This window comes from Lipotes vexillifer, unplaced genomic scaffold, assembly GCF_000442215.2.
Source record: "Lipotes vexillifer unplaced genomic scaffold, Lipotes_vexillifer_v1.1 scaffold100, whole genome shotgun sequence".
NCBI lineage: Eukaryota > Metazoa > Chordata > Mammalia > Artiodactyla > Lipotidae > Lipotes > Lipotes vexillifer.
In genome coordinates this window covers 2,161,297-2,182,087 of record NW_006774075.1, presented here as the reverse complement: position 1 = coordinate 2,182,087, position 20,791 = coordinate 2,161,297, and the positions used below count along the sequence as shown (strand labels likewise).

The following is a 20,791-nucleotide window of genomic DNA, read 5'->3' as shown; positions in this document are numbered from 1 at the left end:
CACCTGGCCAGATAACTATCAGGAAACCTGCCAAAAGGCCAAAGGAGTAAAGAAGCCAAGGTGAAGGTTTCCTTACAAAATGGCTGCCAAGTAACTAAAAACTCTCAGCAGAGAGTTACAACCCGGTTACGCTTGATGAAGCGTAATACAATGTGAACTAGAAATGCTAACTGACAACACTCATGCACATTCCATCAGGAATCCAGTGATGGCTATCCAACCCATTCTGTATAACCTGGACAGAAGAATAAAGATTCTTAAACATCCTCTGTGGCAGCTATAGACACGCACATTCGCAGCTCAAGTCTGACAATAACTCATCTTTCTTCTGCCTAAACTGCAAGTAAACTAACTGCAGACTCTGTGGACCTACTACTATGTCTAGCTCATGAGTGGCACATGAGCCTTTAAAAAGTCCATTTAACAAATAACTGAAAGTCTTGGGGATGCAGGACTGTATGACTGCGTTAAGCTGCATGAAAACTGTTGTTCTGGCCATAAAATGCGGGAGGTGGGCGTATAAATGACCTTTCCCATATGTGGCCCCTTAGATTCACTTAAAGTTTTCAGCAGGGCTGGAGAAGGGGCGGGGTACACAGGTGGCCCGGGCTCGGTGTCCTCGGGGCTACTCACCTCGCCCGCCGTATTGGCCAGAGCAATGAGATCCCGCTTGGGTGACCAGACCAGGAAGATGATCTCCTGCGGTAGCTGCTTCTCTCCCACCACCCGGAAGGACGGGAAACAGGTCGGGAAACGCAACATGGGGGCGGCCCTGCAACAACACCCCTAATCGGAGGCCGGCAGGGGCCCCCCGGGCCGCCCTGCCCGGGCCCGGCGCCGGCGCCGGCGCCGGCGCCGCCTCCGCCCCCGGCCCTTCGCAGAGCCCGGAGGGTGGCGGTACTTGCCAGATGGCCCACGGCAGGCAACGCGACCCGGACAGCCTCTGCCTCCAGCTCTCCCCCAGCCCGTCGGCTGCCGCCGCCGCGCGCGCGCGCGCGCGCGCTCCGAGCACTTCCGGTAGCCGGACTTCCTCGCGAGAGTACGGAGGCGCGGTCTCGAACCGCCGGAACCTCTTCGATAGTTTCTAAATCAGTGGGTCTCAGCTTTGGGTGCTCAGTGGAGAGTGTTGTGTGTGTGTGTGTGTTTTTTTTTTCTTTTTTTAAAACCCTGCCCAGGCAGCACCCCAGACGATTAAAAGAGAATTAATAAGGAATGGGGCCAATATTTATTAAAACGCTCTAGGTGCTGCCACTTTGCAGCCAAGGTAGGAGAGTCCTACTCTAAAACCTCTGATATAGGCAAATATTTTGATTCTTTATCCCATGCCTACAACTTATTAGTAGTATTAGCCCCCACCATAATAAATGAGGACTGTGGGCTCAGCCAGGATTTGTCCCGTAGCTATTGGAGCATATACTATGTGAAGGAGCCTGAGCTACACAAATGCACGGGACAGAGGCTCTGCTCTGTAAGGTTCACCGGTCAGCCTGGCGGGTTATGTGAATCAGAACCCATCTGATGCTTCTTGTTACACATTTAAATGTGTTAACTTGTTTAAAACTTTCCATAAGTTATGAACCTGGTTAAGAGAATGTGACAGTATCATCCTGTGGTTCTTGATCTTAAAGTCTGTGGTAGAAAGCCATCTATCTAACTTTCACTTCTTTTACTTGTTCAAAGTAGAAAGGAGGCAGGATCTTCAATTTGCAACAAGCCCCGTCTTCCTGCCCTCTGTCTGGATCTAGCCCCTGGGACGAAGGTGACAGAGGTAGACTAATTCATTCAGCAACAAATATTCGAGGCACTCTTTTGTGCCAGGCGATTTGTAACTCGTTTACCCTGCTTCCTGAGATGGGCTTCTTCCCTTGCTTTTTCTGCAAACAATTTAGAATGTCCCCCAAATTCACCCACAGGCAATATCCTAAGGTGAGAATGGACTTGCCTTTGTTATTCATGAAATGCGTTTTTGGGTATTATTTAATGTTCTGGGGTGGTGTGTGATTGCTAGCACAACTGATGCCACCTTGGGCACGTACAGTTCCTCCCGTCCTTCCACTGCCCTACCCAGGACTGTACTGTGCGGTAAATCACTTCTCTGTCAAGGGCATTGTAGTTCATAGATAATTGTTTAATAATCATTAGGACCAGGTGGCCTCTATGCTCTGTTAGTCCCCAAGCAATGATGAAGACCTTCCCTGACGTATTCCTGGCACCCACAAGACTAGTTACCCATTCATAAATCTTGACTTAACGAATGCACTTCCTGTTTCTCTAGGTGAACTATAAAATTGTCCCAGTGGTCCTTCGGCGATGCCGAGTGCAGCTGTGAATGCTTCCAGACGGTTGTTTGCTTGATCCCATCCTGTAAGTTACCAGATAAGCATATCCATGGATTATACAATAGCTGCCTGCCTCATAGTCTGATCTCAAGATACCTTCTCCATCCTCCAACAGGTGGCAATAGATAACCTACATGGTGGGGGTCCGATATCTTTATCCGCTTAACAATCTTATGAAAACTGAATGCCATTTTCCTGAAACTTATCCTGAATATGAACCCTCATACGACACTTGGAAAGGACTGTTAATAGAACTATACACTCAGTGCTACAAGACAGAGGAGAGTAACTATCTGCATATTATGAAACCTTCACAGAAGAGTATGAATTACCCAGAAGGCATGTGTAACAACACAGGAAACAGCATAGGTGTGAAGTTCCAGATGTGGCCATAGCACCTCATGCGTGTCAGTGGGAGTGGGTGGCAGGGATTGTTACTGGAAATGATCAAAGTAGCCATAGGACAAGAGCTATTAACACACGGTATTTCCAGCCTTTTCTTTTTCTCACTGCCCCATAAAGGAGACTTTGGCTTTACCCACTCCATTTCTTTGCCTTCCCCATTCTCTAAGGAAAACACTGCTTTGTCAAATTGGTTTACTTGTGCTTATGTGGCACAGGATCAAAAGGAAAAGGGGGAAAGGCCCAGGGATCAGGCGTTGGTGCTTTTTAAGAAGGCAAAGACGGGAGATACAAATGTGCAGAGTGGGAAGTGGGAAAGGGGTGAGGGAAATGAAGAGAAAATAGACTTTAAGAATTCCCATGATGTGTATTAATCTATCCTCTTCCTAGTGCTTGAAAAGAAAATGCAGCGGCTAGCTCTTTTGAAATAACTTTTTGGTAGCTAGGCTGTTTCTTTGATCACTACACCCCTTGGGCTAGCTCACACCGACGGCACCTTTCCACGTGTTATAACGGTGTGGGGTTAGATTCTGAAAGGCAGGAAGTTGAGAACAGAGGTTGTTGGCAGAAGGGCGTGTTGTTGACAGCATCACACTGGTTCATCGGTCATGCAAGACCTTAATTCTTGTGCCAAGGCTGATGATGGGTTAGAAAGGAAGGAAGACTAGTTGGGCAGAGGCGGGGGAGGGGAGAGGGGGGTTGCAGGAGGTGATTCCAGAGACATTTCTGAAGTAGGATAACATGAACAGATTATTGATTAGATCGTTGGAATGAAAGCAAGGGAGTAGTCAAGACAGGTTGGGATATTTGGGCGCACAGACTCGAAGTAGAGAACTGGTTGTTGTTGGGTGGGGTGGAATATGAGGGAAGTATGAGGGGAAGGGAGGGAAAGTAGGCCAGAGCAAAGGAGTTCAGTGGGGACTGTGTTCAGGTGGAGGTGTGGTGTGAAAATCCATCTGTGATGGCCAAAAGGCAGCTGAAAAGGCAGGTGTGAAGGGGAAAAGGTCAGGGCCTGAGCAGAGATGTGGGACTCACAGTGTACAGGGATGGAAGATGGAGTTGTGTGGGATGTGACTGATCTAGGCCAGGTGGAAAGGCTGTTATTTTGAGAGGCCTATTTTGAAGTCAAAAAGTGAAACATACAAAATAAGCAAATTAACTGGATTTGCTGGAAAAAGAAATAAATGTTAGTGATAGAACCTCTCTGCCCCGCCATGGTCGCAGTGGCACAAGTAATAACTACAATGTGTCGGCTCATGTAAATTACAAGTCCAGTCATGGGGCCAACTTCAGGGCAGACTAGATCCAGCAACTTGGAGTCACCAGGGACCCAGCTGAAGGTGTGCATTACCATAAATCTGGCTCCCCATGTGTTTGCTGGAAGACTGCCGACAGCACCTGGAGCTACAGGCTTCCTCATTCAGAAGGAAGAATGAGCGTCTCTTCACCAGTCACAAGACTCAAGTACTGAGCTGCGTTGTAATTAGACCAGCCCCTATCCTGAGCCTCGCTGAAATCACTCACAGGTAAAGGGGGTGGAATTATGCCCTATGAAAAGTCCTCCCCAAGAGCTGAAGCGGATGTCAGTCAACCCTCCCCCAAATCCCACAGCAGGCACACAATGGAACGGGTGGGAATGATGGTGGTGAAGCGGCCCATCCGTAGTGTTCAATATGACAGTCAATCATTACTACTCAAAGGGTGGTTTTACGTCTGAAGCGCGTCTGGGAGATGTGGGTCTAGGCTATCAGTTCGTGGTGCTTTGCTTGTCTCCCACGACCACTTCAGATGCTGTTTGGAGACCAACTCCAACCAAAAAGTTGGAGACCAACTTTTTTTCCATCTGGAAAAAAAGTTCTAAGAGCTACAGAACCCGTATTTGTAGGTATAGGAACTTACCTTAAGGAAATAAGAAAAAATTTGAGTATAAGTACGTTCGCCATAGAGTTGTTTACACTAGTGAAAAATGCAAACAACTTAGATGTCCAACCGTAAGAGACTGATTAAATACAGTACATGCATACTGAAGAATAATACCGTTGTTATAGGTATAAATTGATGTTCACAACATGTTTATGAGGAGAGGATTACAAACAGTATATTTTAATAATTCCATTTTTGTGGGGGAAATTTTAGAGTGTCTATTATAGCTTTTACACAAGAAACAATCTTTGGAAGAACACACACAAGTGTGACAGTGGTTATGTCTGGGTGGTAGAATTAGAGTTACTTTTCATCTTATTTGATTCACCTGGCTCATGTATTAATTGTGAAGTTAGCAGGCAGCAACTTTTATTTCCTTTCGTCCTCTTTAAGCATGTGGAATGTTTAGGCTGTCTATCTCTAGTTTTCTCCCTTTCCTCACCTCCGCATTTTCAGATGAAGAAGCTGGCCCATCCAATCAGGCTTCGTTTCTTAGACATCACCGGATGTCACACTGCTCGTCTACAGGGCTACTAAGCAACACAGAAGTGTGAGAATCTTGTGGGATAAACTAATGGGATCAAACTCACCCCTCAGATCTCTGAGATCTGCTCGCTTACTTTTGGTGCTTTTTTCCCCCCTCAGTCTTGCTGAGTTAACATTTATACTAAGTCGCTTGAAATCAAATAGTAGGGTTCTTATCTTCACTTTTTTGCAGTGACCTTCTAGCTGACCCTCAAGTAATTTAACCCATGTCCTAATGTTCCAATTAAAACCGCATCAAGTAAGTCAAGTTGGATTTTCCTTTGCATTTTTGTAAGCTTTTCTTCCTTGGGGAGCTCTAAATTTATTAGCGTCTTACAGTCAGGCAGCACAGTTGGGTTTGGAGGCGTAAGTGGCCATCTCCATTCACCCGGTCCGTATTTAGGAGCAGCTTCTACTTGGAGGGTGGAGAACGGTGTTAGCCTGGGCGCCTGCTTCCCAGGCTTGTGGGAGGAGGAATGAGGCCATGCATACTGCAACTGGTTGTCTCTGATATCACCATGTACAAGACACAGCTCTGGGAGCCAGTGAACGTTCACGATGATGTCCACAGGCCCCTGCCATCAATGAGTTTCTAATCTACACAGGGGAAACAAGCACAAAGAGTTGTTCTAATGCAGGGCATGATTTAAGTACCTGAAAAGAAGTAGAAATGAAAAGACACACAAACACACACCTATTTTTATTTCACTGGCAAGAGACGTACTGTTCTGGAGACACCAACAAGGACATCACGAAGGAGGTGGTATCAGACAAGGACCTTTTATAGGCTGTGATTTTATATTTAAAAATTAAATAACTTGTTTTTCTGTGCTTCATAGATATTGTGGTTTGTTTTACAAATTGAAGGTTTGTGGCATCCCTGTGTTATGAGATGATGTCTTAGCATTTTTTAGTAATATTTTTAAATTCAGGTATGTGGATTTTTTTCTTTAGACAATGCTACTGCACACTTAACAGACTACAGTGTGGTATAAGTGTAACTTTTAGATGCACTGGGAAACCAAAAAATTCATGCGACTCCCTTCACTGAGATACTCAATTTATTGCGGTGGTCTGGAACCAAACCCACTATATTTCTCTGATGTCTGCCTATAGTCAAGCTTCTCCCAGATGCCTAGTATTTTATAAATTGCTTTGAAAAGGGCAGAAATCAACTTAAGTGTTTTTCTTAAAATAACCTTGAAAGCTGAATTATTCTAAGTTTAAAGACTTCCAGATAAGGCTGCCGATCTCGCTCACATAGCACACCCCAACTTTTAAACCCTCCTGTTGGCTCTGAATTCCTCCCAATATTGTTTAGGTCTGTCTTCCTTTGGTCAGTCCTTCTGAGAAAGAGAAAAAAGCAAGTCCTCTCCATATCTTAGGCATGCTTACTGTTAGGGAATGAATTGTGTCTCCCCAAATCTGCATGTTGAAGTCCTAACCCCCAGTAGCTCAGAGGGCGACTGTATTTAGAGACAGGGCCTTTAAAAAGGAGATGACAAGTAAAATGAGGCCATTAGGGTGGGCCCTAATCCAATCTGACTAGTATCCTTACACAAAGAGGAAATCTGGACACAGAGAGACACCAGGAATACACACACATAGAAGAAAGACCATATGAGGACACAGTGAGAAGGTGCCATCTGCAAGCCAGGAAGAGAGATCTCACCAGGAACTGAATCAGCAGACACCTTGATCTTGGACTTCCAGGCTCCAGAACTGTGAGAAAGTTAATTATTGTTGTTTAAGCCACCCAGTCTGTGACTTTTTGTTATGGCAGCCCTTGCAAATGAATACACCTACCACCTGAAAACCTCTAGAAAATTCCATGTTTTCATCAACTTTTTACTGAGCACCTACAATACATAAGAAAGACATGAGAGTGTAAGAAGTGGGTACTGACCTGAAGGAACTGAAACCTTTCAGGGAAACAGAATCTGTCAATATAATCACAGAATAATACATGAAAAGTGCCTCAAATGTGGCGCAGAATAGCAAGGGGTTTGGAGAGGAAGGTACTGGCTGCTCTCAGGGACTCATGTGAGGCTTCCCAGGAGAGAGTGGGACTTGGGCCAGGGCCTAAAGGCTCCATAAGACTTTAACAGACGGCTGTATGGAGGGAAATGTTCCAAACAGAAAGAAGAGAACAGGATGAAAAGATTGGGGCATACTGGAGAAATAAATTAGTCTAAATATCAGACTAAACGTAGGGAAAAAAACTGAAGTCTGATCATCCAGGGTCTACAAAGTAACTTTGTATTTCATTACATTTTATAATATAAACAAGAAGTAGAATGAAATTTAGCTGTAGTTATTTAAGAAAAATGTCCTTTTAAAAAGCTTAGGAAGTTTTATCTGTCAAATTTCAGGAATTTTTTTCTATTGCTATTTTGAGTAAGTATCTTCATGTTCAGATAGGCAGATTTCTAATTAGAACAAATGACTTCATCTCCCATCACACTTTACCTCCCAGAGATATTTTTACATTCTATTAGTTTATCCTCTGAGAAAAGAAAGGGATTAAGTCCTTAAAATTAGTATTAATTGAACAAAAAAACCAGAACCATCAAATTTCCTATTTTTAACTCTCTAAGGAGGTAATGAAGTTTTTAAGTACAGAATTCCTGATTATAAGTAATACCCTATTTGCTCAATACTAAGATGGACATTTTTGTCACATTTCAATATTTCTGAAAAAAGAGACATCTAAAATTTAATATATACAATTAATGAGATAAAGGTGTTTTCTCCCTGAAAAGCTATGATTACATCGAAAATGCATTTTACAACTGATGGTATCTTAAAACAAAGAAAATAAGGTGATGATAAAAACCATTGGCCATCAGGACCCAATTCTTCAGCAGTCATGGTACCGCAGCTGTCTGAGTTTCGGGGGACATTTCAACAGATTTTAACCACGGTATTGTGGACACCATGCAAGTCACGCAATGTCCACATCTATGCCTGAATCAGAGAGGGGAACTCTCACAATGATTGTACAAGGTTCATATCTCATCCAATCACATCAAAATCTGCCCCTCCTATCGCCACAGGAACCCATGTTAAAGAGGGGGCAAGAGAAGAGTTTTCTGATGCTTGTTAAGTCCAGGAGCTTAGCTCATTTTTTGATATAGCCTGATCTCCCAGGACCACACTGATCAGGGCCACATGTGCGTATTCCACATCAGGCAACAAACCATCTTAACTTAAATACCAGGTGGAATTTAAATACCAGATGGAGTGCAGTTCTTCTACCTTTACTCTCAGGGCTCTAGCTAAGCCCAAGCAGAGATGCCTCCAAACCTGCTCTAAAGCAGTCGTTTGGGAAAGAGAGAAGAGTCATTGTGCAAATGCAAGCCATTCTAAACTACTAAGTCTTAAGGAGACAATGAACTGTTTGTTCAAACTACTCCCTTCCATGCTACAATACCTGACCACCCGGTGATTACCATTAGTGCTCGTAGCCATCTTCATTTGTTAACGTTTCTCACGGGGTAGCAGTAGAGCTGAGAGCCAGGGGCATGTGCCTCATTTAATTTCACCACAAACAAACCTGAAGTCTAACTATTATTGTCCCCATTATAATAACGAAGAAACAGTAGCTTCTAGAGAATGAATGACCTGGCTAAGGACATACAACCAGGAAGTGTTAGAACAGGAATGAGGATCGCCAAAATATCCTGCCTTCTACTACTACTTGTACAAAGAGAGAAACGTACGGCCTAGGTTAAAAGACACTAAGATGACAGAGCAAGTCATAATTCTAAACACCTCATTCAACAAACATTTAGGTGATTCTATACCATCAAAGGACAACTGCAAAAAGTATTTGGAAAATAAATATTTAATAATAATAATGTAACCATAATCATAACCTTTATATATTTAGACTGCCTTTGTCAAAATTCTTTCCATCATCTTCAGATTCTGCCTAAAAAAAAATTAAACATTGTATTTCTCTTTACAAGTGGGGTTTAAGCCATTGTACAATACTTTAATATTTACAATATCGAACTTAACATACTCTTATGTTCAATGTAAACAAAACCTCAGGTTTTCATTCTCATTTTCTTCTTTCTTCCAGCAAAAGGGTGCTTTATGCCCATTTTTCAGATAAAAGAGGCTAAAATAATATGACTGGAAGAGATTTAAAGAGAGAAAAAAGGCACTGAGAGCTAGCAAACCAGCTAAGGATGGAACAACTCCCCAGGTCTCCAGAGGGGCTGCTGGGGGTGAGGAGGTCCATAAACCAGGAAATACCACCTGCCTACTTTCAAGCTTAGAGAGGTGCATACCTTTGAAAGCGACAGAAATTAAGTCCAGTGAGGCACTTTCAGAAAATGGCATCAAATAAATCTATAAATCGTTCTTATTCGCAAGCCACTGGACATTTAAGAGCAAAGATATTGATGAGCTCTTTCTCTTCTCTTCTTCTTCCCTGTAACAGTCGTATGATTCATGGACTGTCCTTTAGTGGTCTCCATTTTCATCTTATTGCTCTTTCTTTGCTTCTGCTTTCTGACAGCTCTGAAAAACATGGTGCTAAATTATTTTGTAGAGTGAGCACAGTGAATTATGTAATTGTGTTGAAGTTTAATTAACTAGCTAACCAAATAAGAAAACAGAAGGGAAAGAATTTACTGTATTATAAGCATATATCCTCAGACTCCTAACCATAATAACAAGGAGATAGAGTCCTGACCAAGCAAAATGTTTCAGAAAAGAAATTTCTTTGAAACATGGTGACTACAGATTTAGAACAATCTATTCAGGACAAACACACCACAGAAGTAAATAGTCAGGCCAATGAGCTGGGAGGTTTTTTGGTTGGTTTTTCTTTCTTTTCTTTTCTTTTTTTCTTTTTGGTACATCTGTACTGCTCAACTCAGCACTTCAATCTCCAAATCCCTGAATTACATTTTTCAGAAAAAAGACCAATACACTGGCAGTTAGCAGTGGTAGAAAAATGAAATAGAACAATGGAAAAAACTGAAAAGGCTTAAAGAGGCCCATCTTATAGTCCTACAGCTAATTTTCCTTTCCTCAGTAGATCTAAAAGTCCTGACAAGTGCCATACAGGATGCCCACATTTTGTGGTCTCTTCTTGAAGACTAGCTTCAAAATGAACAAGTTGAAGCCACTATGGAAAACAGTATGGAGGTTCCTTAAAAAACTAAAAATAGAACTATCATATGACCCAGCAATCCCACTACTGGGCATATACCCTGAGAAAACCATAATTCAAAAAGATACATGTAACCACAATGTTCACTGCAACACTATTTACAATAGCCAGGACATGGAAGCAACCTAAATGTCCACTGACAGATGAATGGATAAAGAAGATGTGACACATATATACAGTGGAATATTACTTAGCCATAAAAAGGAACAAAATTGAGTTATTTGTAATGAGGGGGATGGACCTAGAGTCTGTCAGAGTGAAGTAAGTCAGAAAGAGGTAAAACAAATACTGTATGCTAACACACATATATAGAATCTAAAAAAAGCCAGTAATGATGAAGCTAGTGGCAGGGCAGGAATAAAGATGCAGATGTAGAGAATGGACTTGAGGACACAGGGTGGGAAGGGGAAGCTGGGATGAAGTGAGAGAACAGCACTGACATACATACACTACCAAATGTAAAGTAGATAGCTAGTGGGAAGCTGCTGGATAGCACAGGGAGATCAGCTTGGTGCTTTGTGATGATCTAGAGGGATGGGATAGGGAAGGTGGGAGGAAGGCTCAAGAGGGAGGGGATATGCGGATATATGTATATGTATAGCTGATTCACTTTGTTGTACAGCAGAAACTAACATAACGTTGTAAAGCAATTATACTCCAATAAAGATATTTTTAAAAAAAATGAACAAGTTGAAACTCACTCTCTAAAAAACATTAAATCATACCAGGAAAAAACCCCCAAAAACACCCAGATCAGGCTTCCCTGGTGGCGCAGTGGTTGAGAGTCCGCCTGCCGATGCGGGGGACAAGGGTTCATGCCCAGGTCCGGGAAGATCCCACATGCCTCGAAGCAGCTGGGCCCATGAGCCATGGCTGCTGAGCCTGCGCGTCTGGAGCCTGTGCTCCGCAACGAGAGAGGCCACAGCAGTGTGAGGCCCACGTACCGCAAAAAAAAAAAAACCCCCAAACCCAAAAAAAACCACCCAGATCCTTTGTTTCAGGTGCTCTCTGAACTACATTACAGGCAATCTATAACTGAGGAAGATTACTGGTCTATCCATTCACTTTCTCCAAGCTAGTAGAATCATGCCATTTATCGTATCATGAACGAAGGGATGGGCTGGGGCTGCCAGTAATGGCAAACCTGGGCATTTCCATGGCTTCCCAGCAATATCAATTGTTAGATTCACTTCTCCTAAACCACCACGAGTCCTAGGGAAATGCTCCTTCTTGATCTTCCCAGGACCAAAACCCGGGAAAGGAGCTTCATAAACAGTATATAATCTCCTAGTGGACCAAACTCAGCCTCTCCTTTTGTTCACTCAGTATATATGTTAAGTGTTGGGAATATAAAAACGAATGGACACAGTCTTTGACTTCAAGGAGCTGGGAGACTGAGACAAGGCAGATGTCACCCTTTCCTTTCCTTCCCCCCAATTTTTTTTAGGGGAAGAAACAGGCTATGAAATCACCCATGAGGAAGTGGCAGAACTAGTTTGATTCAGGAAACTGTGTTCTTAATTACCTTGATACTACATACTCTACTATAAATTATTCAGGTATGTAAAATGCTAAGCATATAGTAATTAATAAATATTAGCTATTATTAGTAGCTCCACATGACTACTACTCAGAATTTTGCTTGGCAATTTTATATTTTTCCATCTTTAGATTTTTCACCATGGACTGGGGTATCCTATAAGTTCAAAATAAAACAATCACCTTTATACTGTTTTGTGCATGTTACATAAATCTCCTTTCCCTCCAGCCATTTTTTAGAAGTAGGATAATGTCCTGATAAGTGATGATTTAGCAAATTTTTTTTTTTTTTTTGCGGTATGTGGGCCTCTCACTGCTGTGGCCTCTCCCGTTGCAGAGCACAGGCTCCGGACGCACAGGCTCAGCGGCCATGGCTCACGGGCCCAGCCGCTCCGCGGCACATGGGATCTTCCCGGACCAGGGCACGAACCCGTATCCCCTGCATCGGCAGGCGGACTCTCAACCACTGCGCCACCAGGGAAGCCCAGATTTAGAAAATTTAATGAAATATAATCTCTTGATGGCAAAGTCAATGAAGCTATGCATGTCTGTATACAAAATTTAAACAAATTTTCTTTGGTTTGTCCACTCAGAAGAACTAAACATGAACCAGATTTCACTAGAAGATAAAGTAAACAAAAACAGAAAGAAAATGTTCATTTGTAATATGAATAAACAAAACTTTCCAGAGATAAAGTCTCTCAACAGTGATAAACTGAGTATAATGAACTGATTGTTTCATTTTGCCTTAAAATTAAATTGACCTAGTATTTGTCCTCTAAATTATAGGTATTTATGTAACTGATAAAATGAGCTCTAACCACAAGAGGGAGCCAGCATCATTCCAGGTCACAACCAAAGGAAAATTAATACCAAGGAAAACCAAATTAACATGACAACTATAAAACCTATAAGATGAAAAGATCTTTTATGCCATATATGCTAAAAAAGCTATTAAAATTATTTTTTACTATTATAAAGAAAAAATTTTGCATTGTCAATTTCATTGTAAAATTTTTTTGAAAGCAGTATCTGAAGATCACTGTTCACAGTTTAGGAGTCTTCTCTAAGAGAAGAAAGTGATACTATTTAATAACTATCAGGTATACCACATACTAAAGAATTTGGTCTTGAATTAAAATTGATAAAATCTAGTACTAAGAGATACTACATGATTTCCCTCAATGAAACAACATATTACTATATTACTGTCAAATTACTATCATATTACTATCAAATAGACTAGTCAGAAACAATAAAGAGCCTACATTGTATTACCAAAATGCAAATTCAGTTTCCACGTGTCATAAGATCACAGAATCAAAGGCTGAGCATGTTGTTTGCAAGCAGAATTACATTGTAATAGTGCAACAACCCCAGATCGATCCTTTATTAGGTTGTATTCTACTCTTAAAGCTTTATAAAAAAATATTTTATAAGCCTCTTCAATATACCTCTTTAATTAATTTTTAAAATTCCACTTCTGCCCTAGATTACTTAGTGGAAATAATTATTTAAAGTAAATTTGATAAAAAGTAATGGAAAAGGTAGTTTAAATACTAGGCAGAATTCAAGTGGCTGGGCTTTAATGGAAAAAAATGATTTCTACTGACCAAAAAAAAAACAAATGGAAAAGAATTCTAATACAATCACAAGTACCTACTAAACCATCAGATACTTCTAATAATAATAGATGTTTTTTTCATCACAAGTCATTTGATAGCTCAAAAGTTTTATCCTGATCTCAACGGTCATGTAATGTTAAACTTGGCTATCTGGTTTTCACACCAGTAAAACAAGAGGACTCAATAGCTATAATCCCTTCAGTTTAAAAGGAAAAAAGTGTAACATTCAAGTTAGCCCAGTTGAAATACCAATAGTTTTTCTAAATATACTATTGTCATTGGTATAACTTTGCTCTGAATTACACAGCTATATTACACAAATATATAGGAAGTGAGTCACTTTCTACCTTATATTTTGGTTATTTTCATGCCTTACCTGTAAAATTTTATGCTCTTTGACTCACCTTCATATCCTCCCTCTCCCCATCTATGCAAACAATACCTAACAGTGAAAGCAACAATTAATTTAGCATTTAGCATTTCTGGATCCTCTGATTATTGTGTACTTCTGTGGATTGCTATGTACAAATATACAAGGAAAATTTTTTCTAGTAAATAAAAGAATTCAACTAACTTGTTAACTTTCTTAGATGTAAAGATGTTAGGACAAGTACTCCGTTTATGATCTAATTCACCACAAATAAAGCAGCCATCTTTAGGGCCGTTGCAAGAATGATCTGGAAGAGCACAGTGACTGCAAATGTTACAGTGGATCCAGGCTGTAAAATAAAAATTAGGTATTAGAAGAGGTTCATTTAATATAATTTTTCATTTGATTAACCTTTATGATAAGGAAGCGCGAATAGTGTTTACTTCAAATATTGTGATTGCTTTGCATAGCTAATTATAATTTGGCTAAAGAGGCCAAGATTAAGAGGTTTGAATCCCATGTAAACCAGCTAACTTCTTTCTGATACATGGCAACAAATTCAGCCCTTCTGCCCTGAGTCATGAGCTTAGAGCCACTGACCAAATGGGGGCTGGCTGAGTGATACAAAACCCTGTTAAAACAAGCCAAAGCAAATGCAACACTGAAACAGGGTTAAAGTCATGTCTCTCTTTGAAGGAGAGAACGTACATTTTGGCAAGTGTAAAAATTAAAAGGCAAGTAAATTAATGCAAGTCTCTATATTATTTTTTTCTTTTGTAAATACAGTTAAATAAAAACCCTATTTAGATGAAGAAAAAGTCAAATATTTTCAGAAGATCTCAAACACTTAAGTCTGAATACTTACAAGGCTTTACACATTTTTTGCAGAGAAAGCAATGATTCCATTTCCTGCCATCCTACAAAAACAATTTTTAAATTATGTTTAACTTGTCACTAAAAATCAAATTTCCACAATTAAAAATTAAAATGTCATTAAAATCTGTGTAAATTATTTATTCCTCATTTCTCACTTTCCTGGGCTTTACTATTAAATACTTTGATTTTAATTTATGCATTTCTCTACTCAACTCAAATGCCTCCTTGATGGGCCCCAATTTCCTTAACTCTAAAACTGGAGGATTTATCTAAATGATCTTGAAAGTCCACTCCAGATCGAGCAACCCAATCTGCATAAAGAAGGACTCAATGAAAATTTCAAGAGAATTAATGATTCATAGTTTTTATGTGTCTAGCTGGTATAATCCTTAATAACATTCATATTTGAGAACTTAATGTAATTTAGAAGGATAGAGGTTACTATTTGGGTAATTTAAAAACTGTGAAATAAAACATACCTAAAAAAGTACATGAGATGCATATGTCCAGTTTAATGAGTATTATAAAGTGAACACTGATGAACCCAACAAGTCAAGAGACAATACCATCAGTACTCTAGACACTTCCCCACATGCCCCTTCCCAACCCAGCATTCCTCCTTCCCCACTGAGAAACACCTATCTTGGTTTTTGTGATGGTCACTTCCTTGCTTTTGTTTATTTTTTCCACTTACGTGTGCATCTCTAAATAATAAAATTTTGTTTTCCTCATTTTGTACTTTGTATGATCTAAGCAAAATTTTTTTAATGAAGAATACAGATAATTTCTAAACTAGTTGGAAATATATAATCAGATGTGTTACCATAGTTAAAAACCAGTATAACCAGTAGTATAAAGTTATAAAAAATGTACTTTCCAATAGTTATAAAAATATAGCCTTTCCTCTGGCAAATAATATGTGCGTATCAGCCAACTAAACTTCACATGTTCTTTCTGACTGGATTTAGTTAAAATAACCGAGTAACCTAAAGGTGATCCCACCTTCCTAAAAAAATAACTAGGAGGTATGTCCCCTGCAGTCCTTCCTCATCTGTAAAAAGCCCTGTCTACTAGTGCTGTGAGGAGTAAATACACAGCACATGTTATTAATTATTGCTTCATCAGAACAGTGATGGTATCTAATAGTTCAATTCCTTATTCGAAACACCTTAATTTTGCCCTCAACAAAATTTAGCCCTTATTTAGTGCCTTATTTGAAACACTAATAATCTCAGCAGTCATACAGTACCATATAAAAATAACTCAAATAGTTGTAAATGATGATGAAGGCAACTAAGTATTTTAAAAGCCTGCCGTACTTTATAATTAGAGAAAAAATATTATAGTAAAGTATAATTAATAAATGATAATACATTAATACAAATTATAATATTAACAAAATAACATTAAACAAATGTAATGAAACTAGTGACCTAAAATAAAACTAGTATGTTTGAGTAAAAACACATTCTAAAGAAAACTGTACCTTGGATGTGCAAGAATTACAGTGTTCACAATGCTGATTCTCTAGAGAAACATATCGCTGACACAGAGGGCAAAATCTAAGGAGAAAAGAAAAGACTCGAAGAAATCAGCTGCATATACTTATTGAGATTCACAAGGTAGATAAAAGTTCACAAGGCATTTGTTACAAAAGTTCGGTGTAATTCAAATTAAATTCAATATAACATTATAGGCCAAATTTAAAAGTAATAAAAGAACTACATGAGTCAATATGAAAGGCATTTGGTGTTAGATATATGGAACTTTATTTTCAGTGACTTGTGTACTTCAAGGTCTCTCTTACCTGTACCCTTCTTCAATAGGAAGGATTATTTTGTTGGGTGGGATATTGGTGAAAATACGCACAGGAGACTGTTTCCGTCCTGTCTTTCCATGTTTATAAAGTGCATGATTATCATAATCTACCTAGAAAGTTTAAAAAAATTAAAAAGGAAAAATTTCTCAAATGAGTCAACATTTGTTAAGATTCTTTAACCAATAGATGAACAAACTGATGCCAAGATACAAATTAAATCAGAGTATTTAATAAGAAGTTCTCAAAAGCAAGAGTTTACTTATTAATCAACAGCCTCAGAGGGGCCTCTATGAGAGTAAAATTTCATTATAAAAAAGGTAAAATTTGTTATGACACATTCATGTTACCTAGGATTCAAAAAACAACTCTAATCTTTTATCCAACTCAACAGAGTTTGCAGGAAAGGCTTTTATATAATTAAGACTTTAGCTTTGGGCATTAAAACATTCCACCTTTGATGATCTGTGCCAGCTTGTATAGGGCTTTTCATTTTTTGCCTGTGAAATTCACTGCATGCCCGTTTTTCAATTCCCCAAGGCTCAGTGCAGCCTCAGTGTGGCCCTCCACCATCACTCTCTGACAGAGCCAACCCAGCATTCCTCCTTCCCCACTGAGAAACAGCTATCTTGGTTTCTGTGATGGTCACTTCCTTGTGGGGGCCAGGCAGTGGTTGTGCCACTCACTTTTCATGTGACCTCAGGCAAGTCTGCATCATTTTCATCTGGAAAAGGAGGTTACTGATACCTACCTTAGAGTTGTTATGAAAGTTAAATGAGACAATGTATGTAAAACACTGAATTCAGGACCCGGCATATGGTAGAGACAGATTGAAGGATGGAGTGCAGAGGGAAATCTATAACTATAGTTGTTTTCCCCACAGTGACTATTTTGAACGTTTACCTCTCTCCTCAAGATCCCTAACTCAACTTTCCATTTCTGCAGATTATCTGGAAAGTAAACTGAGGCCAACAAGCATGATTTCTATTAGCTTCTTGCTCCCGTCTCCTCCTCCACCCTATCATCCATACACATTCTCAAAACCTGCCATGAATCCACCTGGCCACTGAGTCCATCCATCTTCAGATCAGTAATTCTCAAAGTGTGGTGTCTGGATCAGCAACATCAGCATCACCTGGGACCTTGTTAGAAATGCAAGTTCTTGCCCCACCTAGGACCTAATAACACAGAAACTCTGGAGGTGCGACCCTGCAATCTGTTATTTTTAACAAGCCCTCCTGGCACACTGAAGTTTGAGAACCACTGCTTCACATGACTCACAAGAATACCATGAGGTTTTTATAAGGTTAATACAGGTAGATCGCAACTTTCAAGTAAGTTGTAATAAATTCTTTAGATTCTAAATAAGGTTACACTTAAGAATTTACAACAGAACTGACTTGCAAAGTAGCTATTTAATGAGAGAATTACAAAAATGTGAGGTATCGGTGACAATGGAAAGAGAGGCCTTTAATGGGAGGGAGATTCCTAAGCTCTCTCCATGGCTATGCCAATGCCTGCTAGATTTACAGGTGAACAAATTTAGGAAGACTGATTAACAAGCTTCAGCGGTGGGAAAAAAATAAGTACAGGATGAGGAGACTCAGCTAAATGAGAGACAGTGGGGGAAAAGAAAAAAGCCCTAGGGCGTTCGGCATGTGAGCACGCACAGTCCAACGTGGGAAGTCCACAGTCTATCACAAAGGTGTAAGAGCTGGTGCGGGCTCACAGCCGGCTTACACAGAACTGTAATATCGTAACAAGGAAGGGCGACGAAGTTAGATCACATTTGAAGCCCTCCATTCAGCTGCTACATTTTAAGAGAGACATTAATCAAGCCAGTTCATTTCTACTGAAAGTAATGGGAATAAATAGGGCTTATAGTTTAACAGATTGGGGGTGTTTATTCAGAAAAGAGAAGACTGGGAGGATCTGATAGCTATGTTATAACTGAAGGGGTGTCATGTGGAATAGAAATTAGACTTATCCTTTATTGCTTCGGAAAACAGAAGTAGGACCAATGGTTAGAAGTTAATAGGGAGCATATTTTATCTCCATGTGAGAAAATTTTCTAACGATTAGAGCTATTAAATAAATTGAGTTGCCTTGTAAGGCTGTAGGACTTTGCTCAGGGAAAGCATTCAAGTGAGACTAGATGACTGCTTGTCATGAATTTAGTGGAAAGGATTATTACATTGGGAAGTCAGCCTACGTTAAGGCTATGCATGTTTACAACTTTAAAATTCTATGAATATACGTTACCTATTAGAGGCTAAGACACAAAAGTAGATTTTACTTCAAAATCACCGTTACACAGTACCTTAAGTCGTTTTCTTTTAAAATGATTTAAATTCATAATTTTTCCCTAATGCACCTTCTCTATGTATTCAGTAAATATATGGTACCATATTAAATTCAACAAAGATATTTTGAACATTTATGAGTGTCATAAGAGAAAAAATTCTTCCCAAGAGATCTTATGAAGATTTTCAAATGCTGGAAAAGAGTATCTTAGAAAGATTTTTAGTAAATGGAATAGTCCATGCAATATAATAGATAGCAGATGGAAGAGAGGGAATAAAAAAGAATTTCTTTATGGTTACCTCAGGAGTCAGAGAATGTGTGCATCAGGGAGCTGGTTGATTACTTGATTTTGCATAACCTAATTGAGATTATTATTATTTTTAAATGTGGGTTTGTTGTGCTAATTAACTATAAACATATGGTATGTAAAATGCATGCTGCTAGGGTAAATTAATGTACCTCTAACATACATCCATATTTCATAGCTTCATCCACACAAATAAACCTCCTATGGAAGTGCTGTAAAGCAAACACAATTTTGCAAATTGCGTATCACTAGTGGTAGAGCTGATACACCACTTTCCCATCATTATCCCTGACATTTCACTCACAATGATGATGAGAGGCATTTTTGAATAGGAAATTTCTCCCATGGAACTGATTAATGTGATGAAGTACTGTATAGAAATGAGGGAAAGCACAAAATCTCTGCAATTCCTAACTTTTAATTTTATCTATACACAAATTTCTTCTGCAACATGAGACTGAAACTAGTTATACGGAAAACAAGACATTCAAGTCGACAAACATTTATTATTCTGCACCTACTATGCTCCAGGTATCATGCTAGGAAACAAAGCTTAAACAAAACAGAGTACATGTTTATATTTTCATAAATCCCTAAAGTGTGTTCTGTTTAATTTCAATATATTCAAAAGATTCCAAGTGAACTCTTCAGCTCCATCAATCAACTTCTACCACAGCAATAAGGTTTTTTAGTCACACCATATTCCATGTAACCTCTTATTTTAAATATCATATGTATTACACAGACATACACATATATATATGTGTGTGTTATTCCTCATCACTTCAAATCCATTAAATGTTTTATGTTTATTGTATATTGAATTTTGAGAATTTCATGTGTCACCTTATAATTTACAATCATTTCTCAGAAATTCCTGTCAAAACCTCTTCATTTCTGAACATGAAACCAGACTCGAAAAACAAACAGTTTTCTAAACAGGATGATTTTTTAAAAGACAGCTTTAAAAAAAAGCAAAGATCTCTACTTTTAACAATCCAGACAAATGTCCCAGATTAAGCAGAAACAAGAGATCATAGCATGTTCGAGGTGGAAGGGAAGTGAGAAGATCTAGTTCAGATATGGTAAATACAGGACCTGAATGCCATCACTCCCTGACGCTGACCCTGTGGCAGACATCACTAATCAGTCACGCTACTCTCTGCCACTGAGCCTGGTATTCTCAACAAATTCTCCAGAAAGTCACTACCAATTTATCGGGCTTAAGTCTAAAAGTAAAACTTATCTGGCATCCTTTTTCTGGCTCAGTCATTTTATTTTATAGGTAAGGAAACAGAGACCTGGAAAGATAAAGTGACTTCCCTCAAGATTATATTTAATCTTCTAAAAGGCAGTGCTAGGACTCAAACTTCTTCTGACTCTAAATCAGAATTTCTTTTCATTACCAAATCCTTCCTTTCTAATCTGCCCTTACTAAAGCTCTTGGTTTTCTAGGTCTTTGATAGCTATTTTATTCTGTACTCATCAAGTGCTTTATCACTGAAGAGTCTACATGATTTATAGTTTATGAAGATTGGCAGCATTTCTGCCTTCCTCTTACCTAAAAAGTATTTCCA

General features: G+C 39.4%; 2 protein-coding genes across 3 annotated transcripts in view; both read right to left on the bottom strand.

The window, feature by feature from the left end:
- Nucleotides 1-865, bottom strand: part of ANAPC4 (anaphase promoting complex subunit 4) — a 50,524-nt gene extending 49,659 nt beyond the window's left edge. The window contains exon 1 of one of the 2 annotated variants that reach the window (XM_007448803.1): nucleotides 634-865. In XM_007448803.1, coding sequence (XP_007448865.1) covers nucleotides 634-762 — 129 coding nt within the window. In that variant the 5' untranslated portion in view covers nucleotides 763-865. The remainder of the gene's footprint in view (nucleotides 1-633) is intronic. The other variant, XM_007448804.1, reaches the window with a different exon arrangement.
- An 8,581-nt stretch (nucleotides 866-9,446) lies between these two features.
- ZCCHC4 (zinc finger CCHC-type containing 4) overlaps nucleotides 9,447-20,791 on the bottom strand; it is a 49,360-nt gene continuing 38,015 nt past the window's right edge. Inside the window, exons 9-13 of the mRNA XM_007448802.1 lie at nucleotides 16,595-16,716; nucleotides 16,274-16,349; nucleotides 14,777-14,828; nucleotides 14,116-14,260; nucleotides 9,447-9,719 (exon numbers count right to left, since the gene is read on the bottom strand). Of these exons, the coding sequence (XP_007448864.1) occupies nucleotides 9,584-9,719; nucleotides 14,116-14,260; nucleotides 14,777-14,828; nucleotides 16,274-16,349; nucleotides 16,595-16,716 (531 nt within the window). The 3' untranslated portion in view covers nucleotides 9,447-9,583. The remainder of the gene's footprint in view (nucleotides 9,720-14,115; nucleotides 14,261-14,776; nucleotides 14,829-16,273; nucleotides 16,350-16,594; nucleotides 16,717-20,791) is intronic.